General features: G+C 36.6%; 1 protein-coding gene across 3 annotated transcripts in view; it reads right to left on the reverse strand.

Moving 5' to 3' along the window:
• The window catches only part of cdc14ab (cell division cycle 14Ab), a 48,662-nt gene extending 21,340 nt beyond the window's left edge, over positions 1-27,322 (reverse strand). For 2 of the 3 annotated variants that reach the window (XM_059542995.1, XM_059542996.1), the window contains exons 1-6: positions 26,750-27,322; positions 25,690-25,780; positions 25,063-25,138; positions 18,709-18,801; positions 13,755-13,834; positions 2,310-2,376 (exon numbers count right to left, since the gene is read on the reverse strand). In XM_059542995.1, coding sequence (XP_059398978.1) covers positions 2,310-2,376; positions 13,755-13,834; positions 18,709-18,801; positions 25,063-25,138; positions 25,690-25,780; positions 26,750-26,846 — 504 coding nt within the window. In that variant the 5' untranslated portion in view covers positions 26,847-27,322. The remainder of the gene's footprint in view (positions 1-2,309; positions 2,377-13,754; positions 13,835-18,708; positions 18,802-25,062; positions 25,139-25,689; positions 25,781-26,749) is intronic. The other variant, XM_059542994.1, reaches the window with a different exon arrangement.
• Between the last annotated feature and the right edge of the window lie 527 nt (positions 27,323-27,849).

The raw sequence follows: 27,849 nt of genomic DNA on the forward strand, positions 1-27,849 counted from the left end.
TCAATTATAACTCACAATAATTTCAAAAAAATTACAATGTTTTCCTCATAATTGTGATTTGATTTTGTCACAATTAAGAAAAACATTTGCATTTGAGAAAATCAATTATTTCTCGTAATTACAACTTCATAACTCTGTGCGACTGAATTTTTGAGTTGCGAGTTACAAATTCACATTGTGAAATGTAAAGCCACAATGACAAGAAAAAAAAAATGGAGATTTTGCTACAATTGTCTCCCGGTAAAATTGTGGTAAATTTGGATTTTATGTTAGCTGTAAAAGATAGCTCTATGTAGGGTTTGAATCTACAACATTTTGGTTACCAGTCCAGATGTTTAAACATTAGGGAAACCCAAAAACAAAAGAACTGCTCTCATGTTGGCAAACAGGGCGTTTCCTCCTCTTTGGCAGCTTGGAGAGAGGCAGCAGTGGTGGTTTGATCATTATTGGTATTCAGTGTTTATCACACTCACAGAAGCTGTGTGTGACACTCATGCAATTAAGAAACTGTTAAAACAAGTTGTTAATTAGAGCAGAAGGGAGGCACTGATAAAACTGTCACTTACGTCTACAACTACAATCCTAACAGCAAAGCACAAGATGACATGAGGGCCCAGAGGTCTTGAAAATGTAATGTTTTAAAAGGATGACCATCTTGCCCTCTCCTACTGAAAAGTCGCTGTGATTTAATAAACAAGAGTATGCTGTTGGATAATGCTGCTGTCTTTTCTTTAATGTAGGATGAATGAAAAGAGTTTATGTAGCGTAAAGGATTTTTTTTTTATGACAAGCATGTAGGAATGCACTCAAGAATGCACGCTGTCCGTGTTTAACAAGTCTTTCTGGTGGGTCAAGCTGAAGACACATCGATACCTGCAGATGTGTTTGGCTCTTGCAGAGTTACTTGCAAACTCACGTGAACACTAATTTGATATTCAGCTAGTTTGATAACTTTGTGCAAAGAACTGAATAGAAACACCTTATTACACAGCAATGTTTGTTTTGTCAGAGCCTAGAAAGGGTCTGGAGTGACATTCTTTCCAAACTGCAATGAAGACTGATTATACAGGTTATGAGATGTTTTTAAAATGTCTTAATTGAAAATATAAAAAAAGGGGAGTATTCAGACATCTCCACACAATTTTGCACACTTTGCATTATGTTATACTCTACTATTTAAAATCTGGGGTCAGTAAGAGATTTTTAAGCATTTTTATAAGTAGTCTGTTATGCTCATTAAGTCTGCATTTATTAGATCAAAAACACATTAAAAACAAGTATATTGTAAAACATTATTAAAATTGTATTTAGAATATATTTTAAAATGCAATTTATGTCTGTGATTCAAAGCTGAATTTTCAGCATCATTATTCCAGTCTTCAGTGTCACATGATCCTTCAGAAATCATTTTAATATTAATTTGATGGTTTAGAAACATTACCATTATCAAACTGAAAACAAAATATGATTTTAAAATCATACTGACCTCAAACTTTTGATTGGTAATATATAGGCATTGTGTCCCAAATGTGGAAAAAACGGGGGGAAATTCCCCACCTAAGAAATCATATTGTAATTGGATTTCAAAACAAATATTGCACTGGTTCATTTCAAGTAGCCTTTTGCTGTTGAGAATACAAAATAAAACGTATTTGAGGCAGATACACCAAAAAACTGACTGCCTATTCGAACAAGACACAAAAAAAGCTGTCATCGAGAAAGTCTTCAGCTCACACACTCCCATACCTGCAAACAGACAGTCAGAGAAAGACTGTACAATAAAGGCCTGAAGAGAGATGCACTGCCCCTGCAGCTCAAACTGTAGACACCTGTTGTGTTATATAAGCCATCAGCAGCATATCCTGCCTAAAGCACTTTTCCAGTATATAGACACAAAAGTTCCTTGTCTAATGTACAGGTTTCCAGTCTCACGCTGACTGTCCAAGAAGGATTAAGCAGTTTATTAGTATCTATGGGTATAATCCAGGATTGTGTGTACTGTATACTTGAGCGCTGAAAAACTTAAACACCTTCTTGCTAATGTAGTCTGACTGATGAATTTGCATTAGTTATTAGATAATAAAAAAATCACATCAAGTTAGCTTGATAATAATAATAAAAATGGCATTATATATATATATATATATATATATATATATATATATATATATATATATATATATATATACACATACACATTTTAATTGCAGAAATATTTATACATATTTTATTTTATATTTTGTGAAATAATACATTATTAAATATGGTGAGGTTCAAATATTTGTATAGTACTACAGTGTACATCTTACCTTTCTAACACCTTGCAAGCAGTTAAGAACTGTCAGGTTGTATGTGCAATTCCCAAATGAAGCATCCCTGAAAGAGAAAAGAGAAAGCATGTTAAAATTGCGTGAGTGTATGCACAAAAAATACAATATAATTAAAAAGAAACACCCACAGGAATATAAACAAGAAGATCAAGTCATGTTATGAGCAAAGAAGGGGAAAAACCGACACTGATTTCAAACTGTGGCTCTCAGGTGGTCTGCTTTTATCTAGAGTAAACCATTACCTGCCCATGAATACAAGTAACTGGGTCAGGGCCTTTGTGTTTAGATGTGGGAGCGAAAGTAAAGCGACTGTGTTGGCTTTTGTCATGTGTTTTTAAAGAAAGAAAACCTTGCAGTGGAGTGTGTACACATGGGCAGCCTGTAACACGATGGGTTACATCTACAAAAGTCAAGGCGAAATTAATGTCATGGAAAAGACTGGTTTGATAACATGTATGAAGAAGTCCAATTCAGGTTTGTTTGTGTACCCAAAATGACTTTATTTGGTCAAGGGAAGCAAGGTTTGCAATTTAATGCCAAAGGCCTCAGAAACTAAAAGGGGCCAATAATCCATCCCTTACCTAACGCATGTTAAGGAACAGGTCCTTTGTGCCCACTTTAATTTGAGTTTTGCATTATGTACAGGTCCTTCTCAAAAAATTAGCATATTGTGATAAAGTTCATTATTTTCCATAATGTAATGATAAAAATTAAACTTTCATATATTTTAGATTCATTGCACACCAACTAAAATATTTCAGGTCTTTTATTGTTTTAATACTGATGATTTTGGCATACAGCTCATGAAAACCCAAAATGCCTCAAAAAATCTAAAAAAATTTGCATATTTAATCCGACCAATAAAAGAAAAGTGTTTTTAATACAAAAAAAGTCAACCTTCAAATAATTATGTTCAGTTATGCACTCAATACTTGGTCGGGAATCCTTTTGCAGAAATGACTGCTTCAATGCGGCGTGGCATGGAGGCAATCAGCCTGTGGCACTGCTGAGGTGTTATGGAGGCCCAGGATGCTTCGATAGCGGCCTTAAGCTCATCCAGAGTGTTGGGTCTTGCGTCTCTCAACTTTCTCTTCACAATATCCCACAGATTCTCTATGGGGTTCAGGTCAGAAGAGTTGGGAGGCCAATTGAGCACAGTAATACCATGGTCAGTAAACCATTTACCAGTGGTTTTGGCACTGTGAGCAGGTGCCAGGTTGTGCTGAAAAATTAAATCTTCATCTCCATAAAGCTTTTCAGCAGATGGAAGCATGAAGTGTTCCAAAATCTCCTGATAGCTAGCTGCATTGACCCTGCCCTTGATAAAACACAGTGGACCAACACCAGCAGCTGACATGGCACCCCAGACCATCACTGACTGTGGGTACTTGACACTGGACTTCAGGCATTTTGGCATTTCCTTCTCCCCAGTCTTCCTCCAGACTCTGGCACCTTGATTTCCGAATGACATGCAAAATTTGTCCAAAAGTCCAGTGCTGCTTCTCTGTAGCCCAGGTCAGGCGCTTCTGCCGCTGTTTCTGGTTCAAAAGTGGCTTGACCTGGGAAATGCGGCACCTGTAGCCCATTTCCTGCACACGCCTGTGCACGGTGGCTCTGGATGTTTCTACTCCAGACTCAGTCCACTGCTTCCGCAGGTCCCCCAAGGTCTGGAATCGGTCCTTCTCCATAATCTACTTCAGGGTCCGGTCACCTCTTCTCGTTGTGCAGCGTTTTTTGCCACACTTTTTCCTTCCCACAGACTTCCCACTGAGGTGCCTTGATACAGCACTCTGGGAACAGCCTATTCGTTCAGAAATTTCTTTCTGTGTCTTACCCTCTTGCTTGAGGGTGTCAATGATGGCCTTCTGGTCAGCAGTCTTACCCATGATTGCGGTTTTGAGTAATGAACCAGGCTGGGAGTTTTTAAAAGCCTCAGGAATCTTTTGCAGGTGTTTAGAGTTAATTAGTTGATTCAGATGATTAGCTTAATAGCTTGTTTAGAGAACCTTTTCATGATATTCTAATGTTTTGAGATAGGAATTTTGGGTTTTCATGAGCTGTATGCCAAAATCATCAGTATTAAAACAATAAAAGACCTGAAATATTTCAGTTGGTGTGCAATGAATCTAAAATATATGAAAGTTTAATTTTTATCATTACATTTTGGAAAAAAATGAACTTTAACACAATATGCTAATTTTTTTAGAAGGACCTGTATGTGCTTAATTCTCTGTTTATGTAGTAGTTTGACCAATAACATGCAGGTATTGTAACCAATCGTGGCGTGTGAGAAGGTGAGATTTACAGAAAACGATCAAAGCGATCCAAATACGTGAACATGTTTGATCGTTCATTCGACTTGAAGCCAGAAATCCTGGCAAGGGTGCGTCATGTAAAAATGGCCCATATGGTCACCCTAGGTTACTAGCCCAGATGTTTAACCACAAGGTTTTACCACCACCAAAACAATAGAAAAAGAAAGAAACAATAAGAAAACCAAGGCATGTTTCCAACAGAGCTTTGCAAAAAATGTCTTTGTTCACACAACTATATGTACCACATACTGCCAGCAGGATCCAAGATATGTTTGGAGAAACAGCTAGAGACTTTCCCACCAGCCAAAGGTTCATTCATCTTCCTCCCTACAGCAGAGAAATGTTGAGCCAATAAATTTGGCTGTAAAAACACAGCGGCTTACTGGCACCAATTATATACTTACATCCTGAGGATTATGTAAAGTCTAACCTCCAGGAGTGGAGGCCAGGAGCTAGACAAACCTCATTTAAAACAGCACATCTTTATCTACTTTTAATTTACAAATGGGTCATTCAGTAGATGCTTTCATTCATGGCGACTTGCAATTCATTACAAGGACAGTCCTCCATGGAGTAACCAAAGGTCAAGTGCCTTTCACAAGGGCACACTGGTTTTGTCACTTATGGAGTGTAGAACTTTCGGCGACCAGTCCAAAACACAAATTTCTAGACTAGACAATACGACAGACAGTTTTAACTGAAGCAATTACAGGCTCAGGAGCCATTACCATAAGAGTGAAGTCAAACAATGGTATTTCAAGGAAATGCATCTACTGCAAATTGGTTTCTCCAAAAAAAAAAAAAAAAGTTATCAGATAGGCCTGGTCAAAGCATTCTCATATAAATCTCCTTCTTTACATTCTTAGGTTGGGCTCAAAAGGCTGAAATGAGCAGACCTGTTATGCACAGGGCGTGTCCTGGGCGAGCACTGTAGTGGAGCAAAGCAGAACAAGCTTACAGATGCCAAAACCACAAGCAGAACTTTAGTGCCGTTACGTAACCACAGCCACAGACATGATTTGTTTTAGCAGATACAGATTTACTGCCACAGCAGTGGATTCTGTAATCATACAGGGTCAAGGTTCCTCAGAGACTTAGAAGGCTGGGTAACTTCATGATTCAAATATGATTTAATAAGTCTAAAAGCTTTCAAAGCACACCACAACTTGGCAAGACAGATCTGCGGTTTAGCAGAGCTAAAGATGAATGAAAGAAAGACATGACATGGCGATGAAAGTCCAAGAGAGGAATTCTGATTGGATTTTTTTTTATTAATTGACCCAAGAACTGGTGGAAAAACAGACATGATTGTATGCAAGTTCTTGGTGATGTAATATGCCAGTGATCGAATGAGGAAGGAATACATCAATTTTTACAGATTAAATTTAACATACAAATGCAGTAGAGAAACTGTAAAGAAACAGGAAACCAAATCTCAGATGTGAAACCCACCCATGTGTATACAGGACTGGGTGTGGAGTTCCACAAAGAGACCCAGAAGTCTATATTACTCTATCTTGGTATATCATGATTAGTTGGTCTCAAACGGACAAAAAAAAATGGACTAGATCTCTGGAACACTGCCACTGCTTTCCTCTTAGTATTGCCAAATATTTGGGCAGACAGAGAAAGATTCTTCCCTTTTCTTACATAATGGGAGAACGATGCCAGGGTCTGAACTGTCCACAGTAGACTGAAGCCCCCTGTCCGGGTCACTAGAGCACATTCTCCAAACTTGTGTAACAATTCCACACCAGGTTCACTTGAATGTATATTACACTGCCAAAAAAACATCTGAACTATCAGGTTACTGGAAATATCGTCCTAAAAATACATTGCTTGAAAACAATAACTTCAGGTCATTGTGCAGACATTTTGGCTGGATAGACAGCCACTGCTTATGCAAGATGGATCAAAACCTTACATTTCCAGAGCACCCTGAATGGATCAGCCAAAGGTCAAGTCCACAGCTACAAATAGTCTTAAAAAGTAGTATAAAATCAGTTCAAGCCCTGTTCCTGGATCAAGATAAAATGCGATGGAAGAGGTGCAGCATGTTATTATTTTCAGAATTAAACATACCTTTTTATCCAACATCTCATTGTAGTTTCTTCCTCTAGTGATGTACTCAAACATGGGTCTCACACAGAGCTTTACTTTATTCAATAGTATGGCCAATTCATTGTTTCCCAACAGGACCCCTTCCCTCTCATAGACAACACAACTGTTTAATGTCTGAATTAACCAGTTGCTAAGCATTACATAACCCTGTCGCACTGTTTGTCTCCGCAAGTAGCATGGCTACAGCAGCCAAGTCGGGGGGCGCACTGTTAAAGTGTTTTTCTTCCCTTGCGCAGCTACGGCACTAACAATCACATCTTTGTGAAGAAACAAGAGCCCAATTAACCTTCAAGACAGACAGGATGGCAAACAGAGAAAAAGAAGTGCCATAAGAATACCTGAAACAGAATTATGTAATCAGGATACCAAAAAACTGGTAACTATTTCGTTACAGTTACATCAAGGTAATCAGATTACAGTTTGTAAAAAAAAAAATGGGAATACTATCAGGATTACAAAGTTTCATTTAAGCAAGAAATAATTGAGAATAAGTTGTTGAATTATTAGAAAATAAGGATAAGATGTGGTGATGCGGCCATGACGCAAAGCGTTATTAATGCAGTTATGGCCAAGAGCGAGAGAGAGACAAAGACTGATGCATTTATTAATGCAGTTAATAAATGCATTAAATTAAAGGAGAGAGAGAGAGAGAGAGAGAGATTAACTGTGTGTGAATTGCACAAGTCTTGTGTGTTTCTCAGCAGTGCATCTACTAATAGCGAAACTGTAATTAATTTGCTTCAGTAGCAGCACTGTTATTACATCAGTGGTGAGAAATGTCTTGTAGCCTTTAACTGCCAAACTGTTTTACTGATAAAATCGTCAGAGCATTGCTGACAATATGTTTCTGTGCACATGAATGTTTCTTTGTGTGCGAACATGTGTCCGTCTTGTATGTGGGTGCGTTTGAGAGATAGAGAGAGCAGGAGAAAGACTGTGCTTTCCACACATAATAAAACGTAATTTTGTGGCAAAAACACCCTATTGTTTAATATATTTATTTACTTGGTCATTGTTGTTGTGGGTTTGGGTTATTGCTCTGTTGTATATGGACCTTTGAAATAAGTTGAATCATTGAATGAACTGAGATGGACATGTACTAACACCATGTCAAAAGAGAATGTCCGATGACCACATGGAGCAAGTCCTCTTCAGTGCATCCGTTCTGATTATATTTGATTGAGAAAAAAAAAGCTAATTTGTATTCTGTATTTTTCTGTTGCAGAAACATTTCTGTTGTTTCTGGTTGCATAGCAGAGATAGTTACAACTACATGGCAAGTATTTTATACTGTGCATCAAATTGTTTATATTTTGCATCATATCCATATAAATCTAAGCTTTTTTGATGATATTGCTTCTTTTTTATATAACCCTACATGTAACCTTATACAAAATGATTTAAAGAACCTAAAGAACCTTTACTTAGCCACATTTCAAAATCCTGCCGTAACCAGGCCCGTAAAACAAGTGTATCATTCATGTTTTAAAAATGTAGTGTGACATGCACAATAGGGCTGTCAACGAATATTCTAAATTCGAATATGTATTCGAATAGTTTTTAAAAAACGAATTTCGAAGGTGAAAATGAATATTCGAATAAAAAAAAAATGTGGAAAAAAAGGCCCGCGGTAGTAGAGGCGTGGCTGTCTGCTTTGCGAGTGGACGTGCTAGCGCCTGAGGGTTCAGGGACAGGTCACAGGAGTCGCGCTGTCTGGCACAGCATCACTGCTGAAAGTTGACGCGTCTTCATGGAAGATGCCAGCAAGTGCAGAGCCCAACTCGACCGCAGCAGAGAAAATGAGGTAAAATTGTTGACCCGCGAGATTGTTGTGTGCAAGCTATTTAAGATACAGTTAGCATAGCATTCGACCACTAGCAACATGAGATCACATCTCAAAAATGTGCACCCAAATGAGCATGGCATAATGTGTGGAACTCCAGCTAAACAGTCACGTCTTGACACTTAACGTTACTTTGCATCGCCCACCGCAAGCACTTTGTCTGCAACACGACAAGAGGCCATAACGGATAAATTAATTTCGTTCATTTTTAAGGACATGAGACCGATCAGTATAGAGGATGGGGCAGGCTTCGGGGAGTTCTGTCAAGCAATGGATCCGAGGTTTGATTATTTATCGTTTCATGTCAAGGAAAAGTTCCATGTTTACCACAGCACAGCTCGCTCGGAGCATTCAATGTCAGTTCTATATGCTTTAAAACTTCAATTAATATTAATAATATTTGTTTCAATCACTGAATGAAGCCTGCTATATTTGGGACAACAGTCGCGACCTTAAATTGCTTGCACAAAAATGTGTTTGTTCATTTAAACCATTATGCGCAGAGAACGTGAGGGTGAGAGAGCGTGAGGTCTGCAGTCTTGGCCATTAGTTGATTTCCTTGTTTTTGTGTAGGTAATACGTTGTCATATATGTTTAAACTTAAATAGACTATCTATACAAGTAGTTATGTCTCTTTGTATTATTTTTGCCTGTTATTGACGTAATGCGCGTCACTGACAATATGCGCAACCAGATGTTCGAATATTCGTGTATTTTTTAGAGGGAATATTCTAACGTCATTTTTGAGCAATTTTGACAGCCCTAATGCACAATGTCTTGTACACATTAAGCAGGATTAAACAATAATGACAATAATGGTGACTTAGATGCCACTGGACATTAAAACCACCAAAGATAAATAGTTGCTTCCCTACAATCCCAAAGAGCAGTTATGGTTTTATAAACTAGATTCAATTCAATTCACGTTTATTTGTATAGCACTGTTTAAGCTATTTTAGATCAGTTTTAAATATTTGTGACGAGTAAGTGCCTTGACTTGTCAGTGATGAAAAAATTAAATATTTAAGAAATGCCATATGAAAGTCACAATTTCATAAACAATATATTTTATTTAATAATATGAAATGATTTGCACACCTCAAAATGAGTACTAAATAGTACTATACTCTGTATCTAATATTTAAAAATCAATCTTTATGGGAAACAATTAAATGAATTAAAAACTAACATTTTGTAAGTCAGCAAGTCAAAACATTTTCTGAGAATGACTTAACTGTTACTCAAAAGAAAGTGTTGCAAGAGCTTTTGATCTAACACCTACAAAGAGTGAATAAACAATAGACGTGCTGATCAATAAACCCACTAATCAGTAACAATTCCTTATGGTTTCAGAGACCAATGACGGTCAATAAGTAAAAAGATTTCCCTCGATGACATTAAAGTATAAAGAAATACCAAATGGGGATTTCAGCCTTCTGGGAAAAACACTTATAACTGCGCAGTAAAAAAAAAAAGCTGCTGTTTCCTGTTTGCATTCAGTGACTGACGTTTCCAAATTGTTTAGAGGCCAGAGCACTTACAGCCCATCTCAGAAAGCATGGCTAAAAGCATCATGGGACTGCACTGAAGATGACAGATTTAGAAAATGTAGGCCTCTCTATTCAGTGTATATGGCTCTGTATCATTAGTCAACGAGAGTCCACTTTAACAATGAGTGCTTCTGTTCGATGAGGCCATGGGTCGCCCCGGCTTTCTACATGTCCCTCATTATATATGCGAATATACCAGAATATGCAGCTATGTGCTTGGCCTGGGTGAACTTTAAGACTTCTGTGTTTTTGGGTCAGTAAGGAGTCAAATCTCATACGGTGGCTCATAACTACATGTTAATGAAAAATGCTACGTGTCTATGATTTCTGTCTGACGGAGCCGTTTTAAAAGAGGAAGGACAATGTTTTAGGAGATAATATCTCCACGGGAATTCCTGGTCATTTTGAGAAACAGCATGGGTGTATCTTTGAGCCACGGCTGGCATTTAACTGGGTGGTCACAATGGCACAAATCCACAACTGTCTTACATAGAGCATGAAAGGAAAAATAGATTGATATTCATGTGGAGATACATTAATCATCACCACAATAAAACCGTAAAAAAAAATTAGATAGGAGTCAATTTCCCTAGAATTTAACTTGGAATATTGTTTTAAACCTATTATTTCTCTCTCACCTTTGCAAAGTTTTTTATCATGTAGGTTTAATTAAATCTAAGCAATCTAATAAAGAGATAATTAATTAAAAGCTATAACTTAGAAGACACTTAATTTCTTTGAAATAACATTATTAAAAAGTGTCTGAATATTAAAAATAAAATAGTATTCAAGGCCATATCTCACACACACACACACACAAACATATAACATCAAATTTAATAATAAGTATAATTTTAGGCCATTTAATAAAGAAACTGATAAACTATTAAACATTATTAATTAAAAGCTAATTAATGTTATATTAACATTTAAAAAAATACTTAAAGTAATAAATATTCAAGGCCAAAGTATTATATATATTTTATTTATTATTATTTTTAAAATTTATTTTTAAATGTATATTACACATACCGAATTTTTTGGACTATAAGTTAGAGCTTAGATTCTCTGCCCGAGCTCGGGCTCGGGCAGAGAATCTAAGCTCTAATTTATAGTCCGAAAAATTCGGCTGCGGGCCGGGCCGATATTTCCCACCACCGTCCTCGGGCCGGGTCGGGTCGGGCCCTTGATAAAGCACGTCACGTGTCATGCGCAGCGTCTCGTCCACTCGCAGTCCCGCATGCGTGACGCATCACACCTGCTGTGCGTGCTGTACTATTCAGTAGAATAAGTGCAACATGGAGCTTGAAGAAGCAAAGAAAAAAATTAAAACAGGAGAATTAACTTTGAGCAAGGAGGAAAATCGGAGGTATGGAAACATTTTAAACTAGTCGTGGGGAGTGACAACATATGTGTTGGCTTTGTCTCGTGCATTAAATGCAGCACGCATATATATATGTATATATGATTTGATTTGTTGGGCCCGATCTAAGCTCTACTATAAGTCGCACCTGAGTATAAGTAGCATCAGTCCAAAAATAAGTCATGATGAGGAAAAAAACATATATAAGTCGCACTGGACTATAAGTCGCATTCATTTAGAACCAAGAACCAAGAGAAAACATTACCGTCTACAGCCGCGAGAGGGCGCTCTATGCTGCTCACTGTAGGCTACAGGAGCACTGAGCAGCATCTCTGGCAGTATAGAGCGCCCTCTCACGGCTGTAGACGGTAATGTTTTCTGTTAGTTCATTTCTCTCGGTTCCTGTCAAATTAATTTTGATAAATAAGTCACACCTGACTATAAGTCGCAGGACCAGCCAAACTATGAAAAAAGTGCGACTTATAGTCTGGAAAATATGGTAATTGTTTTTTTTGCATGCTAACCACCAACCCATGACTGCAGTCTTTCCAATTTATTTATTTATTTAAATCACCCTTTAAACTTTATACTGCACAGGAACAATACTAATAAATTACCACTAAAGTCTAGTGATTCAATCCCAACACTAACACCTTACAAAAAACAAAAACAAATCCTTGGAAACTGATTACTCTAGTTTTAAAATGGCATCAGTATTATCAAACAGGGAGACCCATTCACAAAAGAATTGTGCATCTCTATATCCATTCACTAATCTAGATTACCAGCATTCACCATCTGCACTGAGTCTAGAACTTGCCACAGATGGTTTTCCCCCTGCTCAAGGGCCTTAGGCCTAAAAAAAAAAATTGTTTGGTTCCGGTTTCCGACCGACCCTGTCAATTTATGTGCGACCCAAATTTATTTTATGAGACTGGGGAAGAACGGTCTTTCACACATCGTTAATTAAATTACAGTTTCCTTTAAATGCTGTTTTACACTTAAGTAATCCGTTAAAAACCATTAAGTATTGCATCAAAACCCTTTAACTGTCAATTCCTAAAGTGAGCTATAACTTAAGGTTTGGAAATCGTAACATTAAGAGAAACATTTTGGGGGGGTCAACAATATATCGCGGAACAGAGAGGGCACTGACAACATGCTGACAGACAGGACATTAACATTACCAGCTTACTTTTAATATGAAACAAAGTCTCATTTGGTTATTTCACCTTTCAAATGTGGTCATTTTTTGAAGAAATGTAAACAATAAATACCGTTTTGTGGCTCTTGAATGTGTCGAACAGATCGCTGTAAATTAGATCATCAGTTAAAACTAACTGATCGTCTCTTGCTTCTAGTTAATTTATAGCATCAAAATCAAATAAACCACATAAATGAGCATAACAAAGAATGTTGTTTGACTACAAAAAGATGTCTGTACACTCCGTTTTTCAAGTTCATATCCTCCATGTTAATCTACTATGAGATCGCCTGTCAAACTCCAGCGAAGGCTTTTTGTGTGTGTGTGTGCGTTTTGCGTGTCTATGGCAACAACAGACTTTAAACGGGAATACAGAATCACTGTCGTAAAAGTACCGGTACACACATTTAAAATCAGCGCGCGTGTGTGTGTGTGTGTAAAACTGGCACTGGAGAAAAAAAAAAAAAAAATTAAAAAAAATAATAAATCCCTACCGACCAATGACCTCAACTGACAACCAACCGGAACCAAACTTTTTTTTTTTTTAGGCCTTACATATGTCCTGTGCAATCTTATGAATGGCGTTCAGCTCAAAGATTTTAGCGTCCTGTCCTTTGCAAAACAGAGTCCAAAATTCAGCTCAAGAAGAGAGATTACATGAGTGCGCTGACCAGGCCATAATCCCAAATTAAAGGCCAGAGATGTCAACCCGTAGGAGCAAGATCTAATCTGGCTGCAATTATGAGCATCACAATATAGATACACAACAACTATCTGGTCTGCCAGCTTCATGGCTTGCAGAAACCTCCATGTGGGTTTTCTACTATGCCCGTTTATTTATCTGGGCAGAGAAGTTTATCACATTAAAAGCCCTGTGAGCCACAGGAGAGACAATATTTCTTGCAGAATCAAAGTAGAGTTCACTGTGCAAAAACTGAAGGAGGGAGAGGAAAGTGGGGGAAATTAGGCAAAATATATATTAGCATACTTTTTTTTAAATTCAGTTTTGTAGCTTGCGGCCGTCTTACCTGAAGGGAAGATATGAGGCATTGGAGCCAGAGATAAGAGCTCTATAGGCTTCCTCTGGTGTTTTCTTCAGGTAAATCACCTGAGACAGGAAAAAGGAAAGGAAGTGACATTAGAGCAACAGCAAAGAAGCTGAATGCTAGGTACTAATACCATAACTTTAACATCAGTGTTGTTATTGTTAAATAAAACCATTACAAATTATTTTTGGTAATTATTAGTAAATCATTTTGTAAAAAAAAAAATTGTGGTAATTGAAAAAGCTGAAATAAAATGAAATATAAATATTAAAATAAAAACAAACTTAAAGAACTTTAATGAAAATTGTTGCACTGGAAACAAAAATGAGCAACTACTAAAATTACTAAAACTTAAAAAAAAAAATGAAATTTTTATTGAAATAAATAATATATTTAAAATATATAAAATAAAAATAAACATTTACAAAAAACAACAACACAATTAATAAACTTAAAATTTAACAAAACTAAACTTAAACTAAAATATAAAGTTTAAAATAAAACCCAACTTGAAATATTAGTAAATATTATAATTGTATTTAAATAGCACTAAAATAACAGTTTTAACACAGCCTTTCCTAGATTTCATTCAGTTGGTTTGCAATCAGATTAACTGATTGGGGGGAAAAACCATTCATTTCAATCAATTCATTTGAAAATATCCTCCAAATTTTGCCAATATTTCATCATTTTAGTCCATTTCACTATTAGTTGACAATCGTGCAAAATTAAATTAGATTTTCATACAAAAAATGTTTTTGTTGTTAATCACAATCTGAATCTTAGAAAGAACAATTTATACATAAATCGGACATTGCTACTTTCCAACTGCCTATTCAATCTTTGTTCCTATCCACATCTGCCTGTGTTCCTCTTCATCCCATACACAAATGCACTTTCAGGAAAGTGACGTTCGGGCAGAATGTGTCACACAGATGAGATGCTGGGGCTCAGCACAATGGGGCCCTTGTCAAGCTGGGATGACTTGTTACGGTACAGTGCGAGAGGCACATACACAGACTTGCTGAAGAGATGAGTTTTAGCGGTCATCTATTCCCTACACCCACGTCAATCCCTCTTGACATCATGGAAAGAAAGGACTCTATAATAGGAACTCCGCTCACTCCTTCAACATTTCTGTGGCTTGATGTCAGAATGCAGCAGGACGGTGCCAACACGGAAAAGAAACCTATGTGAACCGTGCCAAAGCCCAACACGAATTAAACACAGAAAAAGGGGTGGGTCACCTGAAAAAAGAAAATGATGTAATTTATGTAATCTACCATGGAAGATAAATGAAGAAATTTTGAAGTTTGTGCTAGTCGTTCTTTTCCATACATTAACAAAAAATGAGAACTGATTGTGAAAAAACATTAAAATATCAAAAGTAATTTTTCACAAAATTTTTCTCTATTTATGAACAAATCATTCAGACCAGTTTTGTGAACTGCACCAATCGATTCATTGAAATGATTCAACTAGAAAGAATGATTCATTCACAAATTAGGGTTGTGCCGATAGACGACAGTATCGTGTATCGACGATAGTCAGAGATATCGACATAAGCAGATTTCTCTGTCGATAATCAAAATGATATTAGGCTCATTTTCCTATTAATGTATTAGATTATAATAATAATAACTATTATTTTTATTAGGCTGCTTATTATAATTTGCACAGCACAGGAGGATTAGATCCTGTAGTCGCTGAAGTTGTCCGCTTTGTCTCAGATAACTCGTTAAATCCATGAAATGAAAGAGATAGAAAACGAGGAGTTGGTTTCCCACACATTTAATGGCTGCTACACTTCAACGCACTCTTCTCAAACATGAGAGATTAACTCTTTCTTGGCTTACAAATAAAGTAAAGACAAAAAAATTACAAGGCTGCAGAGCGAACTTATCAATAGTGGTTCTCGCAAAAGTGGTTTAGACTGATAATTTCCGTGTGCAGATGCGGCAAATTTGTCACAGGACGCGCAATATGACAGTTGCATCCGACTATATATGAACTAGCTGTTTTAAATACAGTATTTTTATATTTAACGTTAGCTGTAACGTAAAGTTGTATTAGCGTACACATTACATTTGATTATTTACATTCATAAAATAATCTTAAATACCAGTAATTAAAATGAAACTGAATGTATCTACAATTAATGGTGTGTGGGAAATGTGATATACAAATAAACTTGGGCTCTGTGTATCGGAGTTTGGTCATAAATCCAAATGTTTTGCATGCATCACACTAATTGCATTATATAAATTGCAGCACATTTCAGATGAAAAATTTTGTGAAATTTATGAAGCTTGAAAGCTTGAAAGTCTCCATTCATTGTAAATGCATGAAAAAGAGTGAACTGCAAAATTTTCATTTTTGGTTGAACTAATCTTTTTAAGATCTCCAGTGGAGATCTGCAGGAGGCCAAAGCTTTATAATTTGTGTACGAGTTCATGAAATATGCACCGGTCAAACAATTAGCTGTACAATGTGGCAGATTAAGTTCAATCCCGTGAGAAGGGTCAGCGCTTGTTTGTTTGTGTTGCGCCCTACTATCCCATGTGACTCTGATGGAAGATCTTGGCCCAGCTGTTCAACCAGTACATATAATCTCCTTCATATGAAAAAACTGGGTCGTCTACTGCAGAGCAGATCAGCAGCAAACATCTGCTCTTGCCAGAGGAGCACATCCCTGGACACAAGCCTGGATCAATAAGAATCTACTTACAGAAGATCCACTGCAAGTGCAGAAAGACAAAAACATTACACTGAACACACGTCCATGCATGCATGATGGACAAGAGCAGAAACAAGGTTTTATTCAACTTGGAGAGGATCATGGTTATACTTAATAGAATTACTTAAAACACTAGTTCATCTTGAGCACTTTATTGAGTCTATAGGAGAGAACCTACATGATTTGATGGCCGTCTCCAGAGGTCAGGTTTTTGAAGGTAGCGAAAATTAGTTTCCATTTAAGACAACTAAATTAACAATGGGGTCAAGGTTCATACTAAATTTAGAATGGGAGGGTAAATGTGACCATTCCTTGTAGACCAATTTTGAGGAAGTACACTTACTTTAAGGGGTATTTGCTAGATAATTAGAATCGCAAAGATAAAAATAAAGCAGGTCGTCAGGTTTTCTGTGAGGTATCCCTTATGATCGGTCACTGTCATTTCAAGTTCATCAAACTTTGCATCAAATTAGATAATTTTATAGAAGTTCTATTTACACTTCTGCTTAAAATATACATATGAATATTTTTTTTTCCCAACTGTAAACTGAGTTGTGAATTGCATGTGATGTTTTACAGTTAAAGTGTAAAAAAAAAAAAAAAAAAAAAATAAACTACTATGATTGTAGACTTATGTATAATCATAAATACTGACTTTTCACACTGAATTCATATTGTGGGGGGGGGCTGAGAGCATATGTTTAATGCATATGTAAGTGGCAAAAATGTCAGATTTAATGTACGCAGCTGGTCAAATATTTGGAACAATTAAGGCTTTTCTAATCAGTTTCTTATGCTCACCAAGGCTGCATTTATTTGATTAAAAATACAACAAAAACACTAATATTGTGAAATATTATTAAAAAAGAATTTTTTTTTAAACTGTTTTGTGTTTGAAAATATTTTTTAATCTATTTTATTCCTGTGGTGCAAAGCTGAATTTTCAGCATCATTACTCCAGTCTTCAGTGTCACATCCTTCAGAAATGTTTCTAATATTCTGAGCATAAGAGACATCTTTAAAAACATAAAAAAAAATCATAATTATTCCAAACTTTTGACCGGTAGTGCAAATACTGCTTTTTTATTATAATTATTATTATTTTTGCAAAATAAGGTAAATTCCATATATAAGGGAACCAAAAACATTCAAAAGAGAGTAAAGTTGAGTCACCGCTGCAAACATCGAACACAGAATTTATGGTGGCACATAGCCATTGCGCTACAGTCCAAAGTCAGATTACACAAAAAGACAGATTAAAATTTATTATGGCCCTCATCCAATTGAAAGCAAGGGAACATTAGATCCCCCTCTTTTTGAATAGTTCAGAATCAGGAAAAAAGGATACTGATATTGTATAACACCACCACCCTTTTCGGTTCCCTAATATTTCAATTGGCAGTTCTTGTTGGAATAAATTAACAATAGCTTCTTTGAAGGAAATCGGAGAAGCATCTGTCATACCACTTCCTTTCCATGTTGCGATTTAGGTTTCATCAATATTCATGAGGACAGAAGCATTCTAATATCCCACAGCTTATGTTATAGTGAAATAGTAGCTGCTTTATCAGTACAAATGAGCACAAATAAACTGATTATACTTAAGAAATTGGTACCATGATCCTTTAAAGCTAAAACTGGGCATTCGTTTAAAAGAAGGGCTTATCAGAATGATACACTGACCCAGTTTACAGCTGAAACCTGTGCCTTTGACAAAGCCAACGGTGCCATCTGAGCAATAAATCTGTCCAGACCGGAATCCTTCCTTGAGAGTGCCAGGAACAGGAAGAGTGGAGATGTCCAATGGTGCAATCAGCTGGCATGGCTCATACGCTGTGTATGTGCTGGTCTAGATTAATGAAAGCAGTAGAACAGGACAGACTGGCATTCAAGCCAGTCAAGGACATAGGTATTGTGCCTCCACAAAGCGTGGGGACTACCAGTCAGTCAGCACTCTGTTGCTGTCTCTGAGGGGGAGTTTGGAATGAGGACACTGGCAAATATCCGAGAAGACTTTGTACGACAAACAAATTTGCTGTCGATGTGGGAGGACTGTTGGTTTTAATGAAAATGACTGAGTGGCTAATTTGCAGGGCCATGACAGATTCCGCCCTGGATGCGAATCCTCAGGTTTCGGTGAAAGTAATTAACAGCAGTGACGGAGGAAGACAGAAGGACAAATGGAAGTGGGATACTCACAGCATAAGCACCGATGAGCACAGCAGCGTTAGCCCTTTTGCACTGGTCAAAGCTGGTGTAGTGCACAATCCTCTTCCTGGTCAGTGTAAACGACTGTAAAGAAAAAATAATGCATTAAACTGCAATCAAATTTCAAGAATACATTTTAAATATGCAACTTATTTTGGATAGCTTGCATTACATCAATTGTTCAATAGTTTCCATTCCATTTGATTGAAAATAAAACTCAAATAGCATAAAGTTGCATAACTTTTTATTTCATTAATAGTAGCTCAACTTTCCTGTTTTTAATTAAAAAAAGTTATAAACAACTTAAATGATTAACTGGCATTTTACAGTAACAAAACTGTCATTTGAGAAAAAGAAAACTGCATTAATGACTACAATGTCAAATGTTACTCTAAAACCATGTTAAACCAAGACCATGTTAAACCAAGAGACTGATGGACATTTTTCACTAAGCTTTTTATTATTATTTTAACAAACACCAAGTTTAGTCAAATTAAAGTTTTTTTGTTTTTTTTTACATGGATTAGCAATTTTAACATGCACAGAAAAAGAACTGCAGCACTCATTTAACTTGTTGGTTTGTCTTGATTATGTTAAAATCTTGTTAAAATCACTCCAAACTCATTAACAGTTAACATGACTGATTAGATGTTTGGGAAACAGGTTATGGAAATCTCATTAACAAATATCTCAGTATCAACCAATTTCACACACCTAACACCCTTATTCCTGCTTAAACTAGTTTGAGGTGTTCTCAGGATGACTCAATTGAAAGTCTTTGACATGAGGGAATTTGGAGACAGATGTTCTAGCATCTGCCCCAGCTGCTACAGTAACGCACAGGGAGGTGCTGCAGGTGAGTCGAAATGTGTGTGCAAAAGAGACAGCATGTAGCTGCTAAAAGGCAACTCATGCACAGATGACACGCCAAAAGCTTCAGAATAATCTGTGCTGGAGCCAAGCTGAACTGAAAAGCCCTCAAAGCATCTGTTCCTGTGTCGCTCCACATGCTGCTGAGTAAAGTTTTGGCTGGGATGGGATGAGAGTGAAATCAAACTGCCAGCACAACAAATTAGGATTCAAACTTGTCCACCTACAACCTGCCCCAAAGAAAAAGAGACATACCGAAGGCAAAACTAAGGAAAGGAATTTTCCAAAACTATCTAAGCCGAGAGATCTGTAAACAAAAATAAAGATTTTTACAGGAGAACCTCTTAAAATTTTTACTTTTACTTTTTCTTAATTATTATTATTATTCATTTTTTAAATGAATATTCACTACTTTAACTTCACAACATTTTGTAAAGTCATAGTAATAGGATTTAACCTTTTTATTTTTCCATTGATAAGCACAGTAAACCTGAAAGTCAACTAGTTTGGAAAGTGAAGGTGTACAGGTCATCTTTTCTCATAGTTTATGCAGTAACAATATAGTAGTTTTGGTAACAGGGTTGAACCCTTTTATCTTTCCAAGGTGAATCGATAAGCATAGCATTAATGAATGTCAACTAGTTTGGAAAGTGAAGATCTAGGGGTCATATTTTCTCAAAGTCATAGTAACAGAGTTGAACCAGTTTATCTTTCCTAAATGAATCATTAAGCAAAACAATACTTAAAGTCAACTAGTTAGGAAAGTGGTAATCTATAGATCATATTTTCTCATAAAGTTATAGTAAATCGTGAAGTGAAACCATTTTATCTTTCCAAAATAAAAAACATTACTGAATGTCAACTAGTTTGGTAAGTGATGTTGTAGAGGTCGTCTTTTGTCATTGACTCATAGTAACAGGGTTGAACCTGGACGATTAATCGAAAAGTAATCAAAACCGAAATTCAGAACCTCTAACCGACGTAATTTTCCCCATGTCGGTTATTTCGGTTTTTTAATCCTGTTAACACTTCCCCCTTAAAAACATACTACCGCGTGTGTAGCCACATGACTCCGCCCTGTCCAGTCAGTGGCATAAAAGCAAAACACGGAGGTGAACGCCGGTTAAACACATAGTGATGGAGCGTGAGCGGTGAGCTTTGCGTCTTCACTAAACTTTGTCAGTTGTATTTGTTTTATGGTTTGGACATTCAAGCGATTAGATGATTGGATGTGTATTATTATATCGAGCTACCATGTTCGCGCAGCTGCATTGTGGCACGAACACTCATATAAACATTAGCTGTGAAGATCGCGCGCACAGAGGAACGCAGAAACTAATTGTCAGCGCTGTCCTGTGATTTATCACTAAAGTAGCTTAGAATCTCAAAACTTATTATAGCATGTTTGTGTGCAGCGCACATGAAGCACAAGCGTGTGCATAGAGAGCAGCGGTCGGCGGTCGGTCGCGCTGCGGATTCCCGGTTTGTCTCCGTTCTCAGACTGTTCTGTGTATTTTAACTGTAGAAAAGGTTGTTCCGAGTCGAAACTATGATACAGAAAACTACATCAGTATATCATCATAAACGCAGCCGTTTTTGTCTTACGTGAACATAAACAGATGTGAAAGAAAACAAACATTTACAGTATTTTTGCTTAAAGAGACAACAGCCTAATAAACGCGCTGCCTGTCATTAATGTTAATCAAAGAACAAAAGAAAATCATTCACTGATCTTGACTGAATATATTTAATAACTTTACTTGATTCATCTTTATTTTATTTATAAAAAGAAAACTATGCAGTGTTTTTAAACTTTTAATTACAGTTTCTGTACCTGAAATTATTTTTGTTGTATTTATTTATGATATTGCTAATTGATTTGTTTGTTCCTATCTTATTACTGACTCTTTATATTAATCTAGTTGTTTTTGCCATGGTATTTTTTTTAATCACAGGCAAAATTCCTCTTGCAGTGTTTTGTAGGCTGCTGATTTTTGCTCATGTTATTCAGCTGCAACAGAATGCTTTGTAAAAATGTTTGACATCTAAATGTTTGACTTAATTTTTTTTTATATTGGATTTTTTATCTTATTGGAATCGAAACTAGGAATTGATAAGAATCGGAATCGATAAGCAGAATCGGAATCGATTAAATTCAAACGATACCCAACCCTAGTAAGAAATGTTACGAACATAGATAAAATAACTGCTTATAGTCAATAATCGTTCATTAATCGTAACCGAGGTCAAATGTTCAATTAATCGAGGTTTTGATTTTAGGCCATAATCGTCCAGCTCTAGTTTGACAAGCAAAACAATATTGAATATTGAATTTTGGAAACTCAAGATCCTTTCCTTTCTCTAGCCATCTGCAGATCATCTCTTGTCACAGAGTCAAAGTAACAGGGTTGAACCCTTTTTAATTTCTAGGCAAATCAATAAGCAATACAAAGTTAACAATCACTCAGAAAGTTCATTTTTATGTAAAACAGCAACATCCACATGCAGGAGGTGGTTATGCTAGTGAGGAGAAGAAATCTGTAAAAAAATTTAAATTTAGCTTAAAAACAAAAACAATCTCAAGATTGACAGCATTTTAATCAGATTGTGCTTCAAAAACACCAACTTGAGAATGCACAAGCTCCTCTCAGCAATGATAGAAAGCTGATCTTATGATAACCAGAAACTACCAGAACAGATACTACCCAAGCTTCCCTTCTTGCTGTTTGGTTCCTCCAGCCTACAACCAATCATGCGGCCCAAACCTGTGAGGTTTGAAAAAAAGTAATCTCTATGGCAACAACTTGTATATTACAAACAGGCGGGGACATTCACATGTAGTTGGATGGGTGTGCACATAGTGAAAGTGGTTAGGAGATAAACACATCATGCTTTACCACAGGACTTTACCTTTAATATTCCAAAACATGAACACATGAGAGACCTACACCTTGCCAGCTTTAGAAACACAGAACAAAACACAAAAAATAAAGTGGTTTATTATTATTCAAACACCTTCCTTTAGCATGGAAAGATGCTTAAGTTGACATGTCAGCAGAATTAATCACTACAAGGACACTATAAACTTCTTGTCTGCTTTGGTTTAGGTCCTCTTTGCTGACCTCTCAATTTAGGTTAATTGGAAACTAAAGTTGGAGTTGAGTGAAGTAAATCATTGTATGCTCCTGAAGGCTGATGAATCTTAAAAACTACATTTCTAAAGTCTGCTAAAGCAAATGAACATTGTCGATTTGTTGCAAAACCAAGTGACCTGCCTACCAAGCCAGCAAAATTACTTTCCAAAAGGCAGGTGGCTGGCATGCACTATTAAGAACCTTTAGCCAAAATATTGTGATGAAGAATCACACATATAATTGGGGAGAAGGTATCAGAATGCATTGCAGTGAATTCAGAAAACTAAGATGGCATACAATGTACTTATTTCATTTGAAAAGTATTGATAAAAAGTTATAATTAAAAAACAGAATTGTTCCCAAAGTTTGCGCTGTTAGCTTAGCAACACGCTAATGAAAAACAACTAGAATCATTTTAGTCTCATTTCATGTGGCATATTGAGTTACACCCAAGTAGTGTTCTAAATCAGGCACCTACGAGGTTTCATTTTGGAAAAAATGCTGCCTTTGAAAGTAGCTGTCTCTGTAGGTAGTAGCCAGCAAGGAATCTCACTAAGTTTTGGAAAGCAGTTAGTGTAACTTTCGTAAAAACTATTTCCAAAGGATGAAAACAAAACCAAACAGTTCCCTTTACACAGTGTCTATATTAGCAATCAAACGAAAATCTGGGAGTTGATGGATTGGGATGGATCCCATGACCCTCCCACATCACAACTGAAGCGTGCAGAGCAGTACTCGGACATCTAATCCCCCTCATAAATCCTGGGGACATGCATGAACCACACGCTAAGGTCAGTGCCAGTGGCTGCTGCCTAAGTCTGAGAGGATGAAAAAAGGTCACATCTAATCCCAACATTTGTTACATCTGATAGACGGGAGGATAAGGCCTAAGAGATCAAGAACGGTGACATAACACACAACTCACTTTCTCTGCAGACTGTGGGCATTGAGATTGAAGTAGATTGGACCCTGCTGACATTCTGTTAAATGCCATGACAATGGTGAGGGAAGAGAAAGTTGAACTTGAATAGTGAACTTTTGGCCTAGTAGATACATTTTAAGCTGGTAAGGCTCTGGTTCAATCCCCAAAGTGATCAAGATGCACCATTGTGCAAGGCACTTAACCCCAGGTTACACTTGGGGAAGATTGTCTCTGAAAACCATTCGGATAAAAGTGACTAATAAATGACTAGTTACTAAACCACTTGATTAAGTCTTAACTTTAAGAGGTTGAGAGAAATTAGAAATAATCTTGGCGTAATGCAACTGGTTAATGTCCAGCTGACATTTAAAAGCTGAAACTGAGCGGACTCACTCACTGACTAGGTATCAGGTTAAAGGTTCGCATTCATTCAAACTGAATTGTGCATTAAAGGAATAATTTGAGTTAAGAACAACAATTATTCCAACTTGTCCCTCCTTTTCTTAAAATCAAAACAAAAATGGAAGATACAGTGAGGCACATTACAATTAAAGTGAAAGGCGCCAATTTTTTGAGAATTTAAAAGCAGAAATGGTTATGATTTTTTTCAAAGCACTTTAATTATTTTATTATTTGAGTATGTAAAACCATTTAATTTGTTGTTTCCATGGTTTAGGGATTTGTCATTGCAAAACAAATTTGTAAAACTGGATATAACTTCATACAGAAAAGCTTAGTAAGTGATTTTTTCAAACTATTATCATATTAATGCTCATATTCTTTAGGTCTTTAATTGTTTACAAATTGGCCCCTTTTACTTTCATTGTAAGTTTCTCAGGGTAATGTACATTTTTGAAAGAAGAAGAAAGACAACTAGAAATTAATTTGTGTTGCAATCAGCATTACACTGCAAAAGTACTGAACCTGGATTATTCTTTTAAGAAGAAATCTCTTCATTGTCTGAACCGCTGAGCTTCAGAGAACATGCTGTGGTCCCAGGAGACACTCTCAGTACACATTAAAATGTAAAGACAGGTGAGTCAAAGACTAAAAAAAGACAGGAGACACATGGCTAAAGATGCACGTGATGTATTCGTCTGAGCCTCTGGTCACAGTGGCTTTCATTTCAAATGAGCACATGTGTTTCTGTCTAACAGACATGGCATAAAATGAGCTGATGACTTGATAAAGTAAGGGAGGAACAGGATGTTTTCTAGCTGTAGCTGGAGTTCAATGCTGCATCATTAATCTTAAATTCCCAACCCATACAAACAAAGGAAACATGAACACATTGGACAGCCCAAAATATCCAGCGACGGGGCGTGAGCACAAAAATCCTCAGCTTTTTTAAATTAATGCAGCAACATACTGCACATTCTTTAGGAGGATTGTAACAAATTGAGCAGGTGTTTGACTCACCTTGAGCTTTTTGTTGAGTTTACAGCAGTATCTGTACAGCATAGCGAGGTTGAGGGGGCCAAAATCAGCATAAAAGCTATGAAAGAGAACATCAATGTTAGCCTTCATTGTATAAATCAGTGTATTACCCTATTAAACAAATATTTAAATACTAAATATGGATGGATTTTGGCTCAGGCTAATAGAGAAAGGGCCCCGGGTCTTTGACTGTCAGGGGCCTTAATCTGTACTATACATACGTAATGTTCATTCTTTTCATATTAAATAAAAGCAATTTGCATATTGGTATGTACTCGTTATTCAAACATTATATTTTGCAATTATGATAAAAGGAAGGCTCTAAAAAGACTATAACCCATCCTTGGAAGTCAGCCTCAAACAGCGTTTTCTTTCAAAGTATCTGTCAGAATGATGCGAAGAATATTAGTTCCATTTTTCTCTGATCTTCCCACATGCAGAAAGTCAAAACTAATGATTGAAAGGTCCATTATGGAACGCTGGAGATAAAAATGCAACTTTTACTAAAGGAAACATTCGATTAAAGAGTTATGTAACAGACTTCGGAACAGTTTTCCGCCTGCTGGGTTGTTTTGGCTCTGAGAGATGACTGAGGGAGGGAAAACTCACTTTTCATAAACAAACTCCTCATCCGTGCTGAAGTAATGAGTGTTTGCAGTGCTTTTTGGTTTGCTTCGCAAGGTTGCAAAATAGAGTCGATCTGGGAAAAAAAATTACACATGGTTGATTAAACAAGCCGGTACAGTTATAAAACAGCTATAAATACTCTACATAGATACGATTTTAACATCAGATTATTGGCTTGGGTTTAATCATCTGCAACAATGAACTTATCCCACTGTAGCTTTAAATACACTTAAATATGAAAGTGAATTATCACATTACTGGGACTTTATTCAATATGGAAAGAGAAAGTCAAATATGTTACATTTTTATTTTTTTTTACAGATTTTATTTAAGAAATAAAAGTTTCTCAACAAATCTAATCCACTAATTTTTTTTTATTCTATAACACAAATGAGTGCCGTCATTAAGAGTCAATTTAAGTATAAATTGCATAGTGACAATTAAAAAAAAAGTTTATTAAATGAAGCTATATATAGCAGTAATAACAGGGTTGACAGTTCATTTAACCATTACTAGTCATGTGCTTGAGGTCATTAAACTACCAAGTGTTTATTAAAAATAAATTCTTATATTTCTGCAAATATCCAATTTTCAATAACCAACTGTTTGCTATACGAAATCAGAATAACAGGGTTGACCATTTAAGACCTTCTAAAAAACACAAGACATTCGTCCTCAAAGAGGAGGGTGGCTTTATGACAAAGTTTTGTACATTAAGAGATTTTAATAAAAGATGATCATCATGATAACAGGGTTGATGACGTGGTAACAGGGTTGATGACAAAATATCTAATTCAAGACACAAGCTTTTATTTCCATTTCTCACTAGAAAATGTTTTCACGAAAATGATCAATTAGAAAATACACTTAATAACCAAACTTGCTGCAGTTTTGCTAATGAGATGAGAAAATGTTAAATATCACACATCAACGGTTGGTGCAGGGACCTGATGACGGGAAAAAGGAACGTTACATCTCAGTCTGAGGTAACACAATGAATCAAAGTTATCCAAACTGAAGCGCCTAAGAAACTTAAACTCACCTTTAACAAACTCCGAAGCACCTATTAAATCATTATCATCAGCCATTTTAAATAAAGTTGTGAGTATCGCGGAATGTTTCGAGGTGTCGAGAGTCATCGACGGAGCGCAGCTATTTCGAAAAGAACCTTAACGTCACTGCTGCTTTCAAATCCGTTTCCTCTCACGGATGCAACTTCTCTCTTAACTGATGTCGCAAATATTCCGGGTAGCTCAAGAACAGAAAAGCCCAATTACACGTGTAAACAAGGCACTCGTATCTTGTGGTATTCTTCCACGGGCAAAAGGTGAAGGAAATGAGCTGCAACTTCTCAATCTGTTAAAACAACTCCAGCTGCGTCACTTCGGCATCCTGACTCGCGCGTCCCGCGTTAAAGTGCTTGAATGATCGGCAGTTTTTCTCTCGCGCGCGCCGTCAAAACGCCATTCGTCGTATTATATATATCCGTTTTCGCTTTAAACGGGGCAGATACGAGTCGCTATCATTTGTATGGCAATCCTGCCCTGGTCATTAGGTGGAAATCTTTCCCTTGCCATGTTCGCGGACAGTCAATAAAGATCTTAAAGGGACGTCACGTGATGCCGAGATGTCCAATCAGCGGCTCGGAAGGATGTTGACTCTCGCTCGACAATCAGAGGACGAGAGGTTGTTTAACTCTGAGAGAGACATCAACCTGCGTAGTTCAAACTGTTACTCACTGCTCTCTCTTGACTTTTGGTATATTCAGATACAGATATAAATAGAATAATGCTATGTTTTGTTAAGTACATTGTTGAATATAAAAACAATTATTATACTGAATATCAGGACAAACTTTCTTTCCGTCTGTCCATTCGTCCATCTATCTATCTATCTATCTATCTATCTATCTATCTATCTATCTATCTATCTATCTATCTATCTATCTATCTATCTATCTATCTATCTCTGTCGGTGTCTGTCTATCTATCTATCTATCTATCTATCTATCTATCTATCTATCTATCTATCTATCTATCTATCTATCTATCTATCTATCTATCTCTGTCGGTGTCTATCTATCTATCTATCTCTGTCAGTGTCTATCTATCTATCTATCTATCTATCTATCTATCTATCTAT

This window comes from Carassius carassius, chromosome 48 (assembly GCF_963082965.1).
Source record: "Carassius carassius chromosome 48, fCarCar2.1, whole genome shotgun sequence".
NCBI classification, from domain to species: Eukaryota; Metazoa; Chordata; class Actinopteri; order Cypriniformes; family Cyprinidae; genus Carassius; species Carassius carassius.